At 42.3% G+C, this 7,310-nt stretch overlaps 1 protein-coding gene across 1 annotated transcript; it reads right to left on the reverse strand.

Moving 5' to 3' along the window:
- Positions 1-3,339: 3,339 nt before the first annotated feature.
- Positions 3,340-6,241, reverse strand: LOC141701395 (uncharacterized). Its single transcript, XM_074505058.1, has 3 exons — positions 6,177-6,241; positions 4,002-5,582; positions 3,340-3,916 (listed from the first exon to the last, which is right to left on the reverse strand). Exons 1-3 carry the CDS (start codon positions 6,239-6,241, stop codon positions 3,340-3,342), a joined length of 2,223 nt encoding a protein of 740 aa, XP_074361159.1.
- Positions 6,242-7,310: the final 1,069 nt, after the last annotated feature.

Raw genomic sequence — 7,310 nt, forward strand, 5'->3', positions numbered from 1 at the left:
CTGTTCCCAGGATGTAATTACACCTGGACCAAGTTTTTGGAACCACTGCTGAGCGCCTTCTCTGAAAGTGGTTGCCAAGAGACGGCATCGAGCCAAATCAGGTACTTGATATACGTCCATTTCAATATTGAAACGCCCCAAAAACTCCACAGGATCAGAGTTCCCGTGGAAACGCAAGTCATTGGTTGTGTTCCTGTATCCCGCGGGCAATTGCGCCTCCCTCACAACAGCAGCAAAAGGAGAAGGAGCTTGCGCAGTCACCGTTACTCTTCCTCCCTCAAGATGGTTGAGCAACCTCTTGAGGTCGTTCACATTAAACGTCCCTACCCCAGGAATGGTTTGAACATTAGGCTGCTGGGGTTGCTCTGCGACTTGCTGAAATTCCCCTTGATTACCCCCCGGGTGTGGCGGAGGCTCTCGCCGCCCCTCGCCCTGAGGCTGCGGCAGTGGCATGTTACCATTTTGGTTCTGAATGTTTTCACGTACGCGAGGTTCATCTTGATAGCGTCGCGGAATCTCACCATTATTCTGCATTCTCACTTGAATTCGCCCGCCGTCCTGGTCATGAGGACGCGCCCCAGACCCATTACCAGTAACGCTGTGGGAAGCTACGGGGATAACGGCGGGGGCTTCTCCAGCGGAGTGTACTCCACCTCTCCTACCATGGTAAGGGGCTCTTCCGTATTGATATCCCATTCTTCCCCGTCCGTTCCTCCGATATCCCTGGTAGTAATTCCCGGGCCTTCCTCTTTTGAGGGGCACGCTCGTGCTCGCGGTGCCGCGCCCCGTCATCTCTTTGGAATGCGGGGGGCACACGCGTCGTGTCACGGGGCCTCGCTTCTCCGGCGTTTCCTTCCTGTTGCGATTCTACCAGCAACATCCTCAAATCGTCGTCCTCCAGCCTTATGCCAAGCCTCCTTTTCAAGGCTGAAAGATCCCTTCCTCCCTCGTCTTGGTTTTGAGTGTTCTCCGCACGACGACGCTCATCCATCGTACGCCCAAACCTATGCGGGTGTGGCACTACCTGGTTACCCAGGCGAGGCCTTTCTCTGCCATCAGTGTCCTCATCCGCAAGCTCCACAATAGGTTCTACATCATCCGAATACTCCAAACACCGTGGAGTGATTCACGGGTTTTCCCCGCTCCCCTGGGTATCTCCTTCAACTACAGGGGCTTTTCCCAAGGCATGACCATGACGGGGGAAACGACGACTACTCCTCGTCTTTCGACGCTCCACCGTGTTCAGTCTTGAGTTAAAACTGTTAAGAGTATCCCCCATGCGATATAATTGCTCCAATATATCAGCGTTGCTGATGAGAACTGGAGGTGTCCCCCCTACATCCGGAGCCCTTGGTGGATCCGCCATGTTTCTGGGAACGTAAGGTTCATGGCGAGTATAACGCCCCCCGCCTTCTCCTTCTGACCTACTGTCACTTCCATCATATGAACTTCCATCACGATTGTAAGACATCTTTTACTCCTAAGATTGCGACCTTAATTAGCACCCCCTCCTTCTAGCGCCAATTTGTTGACGGAGGAATCTGGTAACAACAAAGATTGAGGTTTCTCGCCAGAACTAAGATCTGTGACGGTGGTTCTTTGCCGGAAACTTAAGCGGTGTGTGGTTGATTGTGGTTATTTTAGGCTGAGATTGATCAGAGTAAGTGGTGGCTCTCTTATCAGCTCTCAACTTCTTACCCTCTCAATGTGCCTACGTACCCTTTATATAGGGATCAAGCCTGACGTAGTTCTCGTAGAACAAGAAGTCTAATGAGTTTAGACTTCTTACTCCTAAACCCAGTAGAAGCCCATCTGATATCCGTCTTCCGCTAGCTTTAGGAATGTCCAACTATGAGGCCCAACCGCGAAGGCCCAAGGCTCGTCCGTAATTGTAGGACTTCACGGATAGTGCATCTCCCTGCGCAAGGATAACACTCCGCTACAGCTATCTCCCTTGATTTACGAACGTAGGTATAGCCAAGGTTCACCCCAAGTGCCAGACGCGTCCCTGTCCCCCGAATGAGGATAACCTACCAGATAGCAGGACAGGTGATCCCAAGCTCTTGGGTGCAAAGTGCAGGATGACTCCAAAGTTCTCCAACGAGGACACCCGTTGAATACAAGAACAGAGCTCCCAAAGCACACACCAAAGTAAACCCCACATCCCCAACGAGGACACCCATTGAATATAGGAGGAGGCCTTCAATCATCAGGCATACCCCTGGAGGCCTTCAAGCTTTTCACGGACATCCCCCTCCTTGACCGTCTCAAGGAGGGAATTCTTCAAAGAGTACCTGCAACAAATACATTAGTAAAAATAACCTCCATTGCTCCTCTCCATGCAAGCTTTATCCTGAATTCAACATCAAAAGTATATAGATCAAACACAGGACGCGTCCTCACCCTTTGGGCGCGTCCTCACCTTCATAAATCCAAACCTGTTTCCTCATCAATCGTTCCTTATAACATTCAAAATCACAGGACATGTCCTAGAATTTAGGGCGCTCCCTTAACCTTATTAGACTTGCACCGTCTCCTCTAAACCATCATGCACAGCATTTCACCTCCTATGACGCGTCCTTCACCATAAGATTTCATCTGCCAAGCACTTTCATAAACATTGACGCGTCCATAAAGCCTGGGCGCGTCCTTTCTTGACCACGCACTCTTCTCGCCTCGTAACATATCCCTTCTCAAGTAGGCGCGTCCTGACTGCTTGGACGCGTCCTCACTTTCACAACGCAATACTGAGTTTGACTGTAATTAGCCCGCGTTTGACCCGAGTCAATTCAATGCCAAATTTTGGGTATAACACCAAACAAGGTAAAGATCAGAAGTTTAGAACTGAAAACTGAACAAGAACTATTATGACGACTAGAATTTGGAAGCAATACATATAAAGTAAAAGATCCGGGTCTTTCTCGGACAGGTTTTGGAGGATTCTTTCTCTGACTCCGACTCCTTAAGGTTTTAGACGGATTGATTACTTAACATGGTATCAGAGCTCCGTTCAGGGAGGGACTAAGGTTCGAGTCGGGAGTGTCAGGAGCTGTGAAGCACGGGTGCGGGTGCGGGGTGCGGGGTGCGGGGATACGGGAATTCGGCAAATTTCAAAAAATGGGGATATGGGTGCGGGGGGATACGGCAAATATTAAAATATTTTAAATATTATATATATATATATTTAACAATTACTTAGAAAATGTAAATAAAAGACATCAAATATTTAACAATTAGAAGTAGCATTCTCATTCAATCAAATGAAAGTCATCAAATCCACAAGTTCATCATCCTTAAGTCTTAACAAATGAAAGTCAAATAAATATTACTAAATTTAAACTAAACATCATCATCTTGATAAATCATCTGTTCCATCTCGGGCTCATCAAGAGAAAGACTAGCTATCTCAAGCTCCTCGACACCGTCAAGTGGATCAAAGTGATCATCACCAACATCCCACAACTTTGTCTCTCCCTTCAAATAAAGGTCACTCTTTCTAGAAAGGAGTCGAAGGTTGGTGTGCACATAAACCAATTCTTCCGCCCGAGTTGGTAGTATCTTATTCCTTCTAACCGAATGAATAAAGGAATAAGTACTCCAATGTCTTTCACAACAAGATGAAGAACAAGGCTGACCCAATAGCCTCAAAACTATTTTTTGAATATTTGGAGCTGAAGCTCCATGAACAAGCCACCACATCTTCGGATCCATAGTGCCTCTATCTTTAATGGAGTCAGCACTACCAAAGATATCCATCTGTCCTGAAAATCGAGCATACTCAATACTTACAGCTTTTCTTGCCTCCCCATCTGGAAAATATCTTTTAATGCATTTATTTCTTTCTTGAGATAGCTCAATATCTTGATGAGGGGGAAGACGATTAGGAGCTCCATTAAGCCAATCATAGCTATAATACCTACATAAATCAAATAAAATCCATCAATAATTGTAACATGCATATGATGACTCTATCTAGATTGATTTAGAGGTTATAAATTTACCTTGGATTGAGTGAATGTGCAAAGCAATGAATTGGTGAAGAACTCTTAGTCCATCTAGCAATAAGAATCGCATACACTACATCATAGAAATGAGATTCTTCAAAGAGCTCTTTCTTCTCATGCCTATATATGATATTCTTCACTTTTTCAATCATATCATCCCACATGTCATAAACCAAGTGCAGTGAAGGCTTATCCGTATCAGAGAAACGAAGCATATCATACATAGGAGCAGTGAATTCAAGAATGTAATCAACACTATCCCACCAATTTTCATCAAGTATCGTCATCCTCATGACTTGAGCTTTCGGGAGATCATATTCACGGTAAGTACTCCACTCCTCACAAAGAACCAATCTTTCAAGAGCACGTTTTAGAAGTTTGAACCTCCTAAGCATGATAATGACAGATGCAAACCTAGTCTCAGCAACACAAAGAAGCTTCAAGGGAGAAAAAAGGTTGAACATAATGTTGACCATATTATGATTAAGAATGAAATTCTTAATCAACATTGCAGCACTAGCTACCTCAGTAATCCAATGGCACTCATCATACACCTCTCTATTGGACTCACTATTCTTGGCATCACAAATATTTTTTAGTGCCAAATTAAGAGTATGCACCACACAAGGAGTCCAAAATATATGAGGAAATGAGGCCTCAATGATCATACCTGCAGCCTTGCAAACAGGAGCATTGTCAGTAATAACTTGAACCACATTTTGAGGTCCCACCTCCATGATCACCTCTCGCATCAAGGTAGCAAGGTGAAATTTATCTTTGACTTCACATTCAAAATTAACCGCTTTCAAGAACATAGGACCATTTTCTGTAACCGCCATAAAATTAATTAATGGCCTTCTTTGAGTATCACTCCATCTATCGGAAACTATACTCACCCCTTTCTCCTTCCAAGTAGTCCTGATTGGAACCAACAACCTCTCAACATTAGCTCTTTCTTTTTGCAACAATGTGGTGCGTAAAGCATTGTAAGTGGGAGGAACATAGCTTGAAAGGTTGAACTCAGAAGCCATTGTATATGACTTATTGTAATGAGGATTTCTAGCATAGTGAAATGGCAAGCCTCTGGAGTAGAATGCTCTTGCAATCTCGCTATCCAATTGCGCTCTCAAGTCTATATTATACGCTTTTTGAATTGGATTATTGTTTTCAATTGCCTTCCTTTTTAATCTATCCATTTGCAACTTATTAGCTCCACCTCCCCAAGCGCTACTACATGATTGAGTTTGAGATGAAGGAGGTAGTGGAATGTCAATTGGTTTCCTCCTTTCTTCCTCCTCCGCCAACTCCCTTTGTAACTCACAAAAGATTTGTGGAGTGATTTTCGCACAAATTTGAACTCCTTGACCTTTTATTCTCATCAAATGTGCTTTTAATCTTGTATATGACCCCGTGAATTCAAAATTACAAAAGTTGCATTTGATTTTTGCATTTCCGCTCCTTCCACCCGATTTTACAATTTTAGTCATGTGTCTCCATAAAACATCAACACCTCCCGTAGGTTGGCTTAGAGAAGCCCCGGTAGTTGCTGCGGAACTTGTTGATGATTTTTGTTCCAAACTACAAAAATAAAAGCAAAAAATTACAAATAAAAAAAAGCAGTAGCTACTACTGCATCTTTTCTATCAATTCAAAGTTTGAAATATTATATTCCTGCAAACATATATATTATATATATAATAACAATATTTAATAAACAAAAACATAAAAATAATCATTATTAAACAAATAAACAAAAAAAAAATTGACAGTGAGTACAACTTCACAGGAGAGTTGAGTACTAGCCCACAAAATCAAAAATTCAGGCCCAATTAACATATAGTCAACTAGTCATATACACACGTATATACAGTTACACACAACTCGAGACTACACAGACGGAGACGGAGGACAAACATCATTGACTACACAGACAACTCGAGACTGAAGAAAGGGAAGAAACAAAAAGAAAAAGAGGAGAATTACTTACGAGAAGAGCAGCTGGCCGGAGTGTTCGTCGGTGCCGGAGAGTTCGTGGAGCATAGGAGCAGTTCGTCGCCTCCTTTCCAATTAGGGTTGGGCTTGTAACTAACTCCCAATTGGTAAATAATTAAATTACAAAGACCCTGTATTTTTTTGTTTGTGTTTTATTTGACGTGAAATTACAAAAACTACCCCTCCCGCACCCCCCTTCCCGCACCCCCCGTATCGAGCCTCTCAAATTCGCCGACACGCCACATGGCGTACCGCGTACGCACCACGGCGCACCCCCGCACGCTTCGCGCACCGCATACACGGTTCTTCACCTAACCCGAGTATCCCTGCTTTCCAGGTCAGGAGGTTCGAGTCGGGAGTTTAAAAGAATAGCAAAATATATCGTATAATTGAGAAGATTTTAAAGAATATAGAATTATGATTGATTACTTAATACAAATATAAATGGGTTCCTAAGTTATCTACAATTGTTTCTTTCATGATACCATTCTACTCCACTTGTTCATATTCGACCGACGAAACAAGTGTTTATATATAAATGAGAATTTTATCATCAAAGTGATTTCTTACAAGTCCTTGAGACTAGGGCTGTTCATGAAAGTTGAGCCGATTTTTGACCGAAACGAGCCGTGTTATTCCCTAATAATCTAATAACAAAATTATAGAAAGGGGTTTAAATGAAATTCTTGTTTTTTTCTTAAACTTTGAAAACTTCTTACAAAAATATATAACCATGTTTGAATATGCTTGATTGCGGATAAACAATAATAATATTCAAGAAAATAAAGTAAATAAACAGATCTTTAAAAACTTTCTAGTGGATTGATATTTCCACAAGATATATATATGTATATATATGTGTGTGTGTGTGTGTAAAGAAATCTCTGTGATACAAAGTTGTACACAACTGCTTACAAGTACACAACTAAGAACTTGAGAGTACTAAGAATACTGCTTACAAAGACTCTCTAGTTGATGTGCTTAAGTGCTTTCTATTTTTCTTAGTTCTAAGTTATTGACTACTCTTGGTTTATATATCACCAAGTTACATGTGAAATAAGACAAAACATAAAACTATCAGCTAGGTCAAGTCACATGTTTCTTCATTTCTCTATTCAGTGCAATCCAGTTCGATATTGCATCGTTTAACATCTCTGTTTTTCATGGAAATGGAAATTTCTTTTAAATCCTTAATCCAGGCTGCCATATTCTTTTTTATACAATCAACCCATGTGACTGTCAAGTCACTGTCAAGTCTCTTTCAACTGCTATTTTGGTTTATCATCCATTGAGACTTCACAGGAGTTATCCATT

This window comes from Apium graveolens, chromosome 2 (assembly GCF_009905375.1).
Source record: "Apium graveolens cultivar Ventura chromosome 2, ASM990537v1, whole genome shotgun sequence".
NCBI classification, from domain to species: Eukaryota; Viridiplantae; Streptophyta; class Magnoliopsida; order Apiales; family Apiaceae; genus Apium; species Apium graveolens.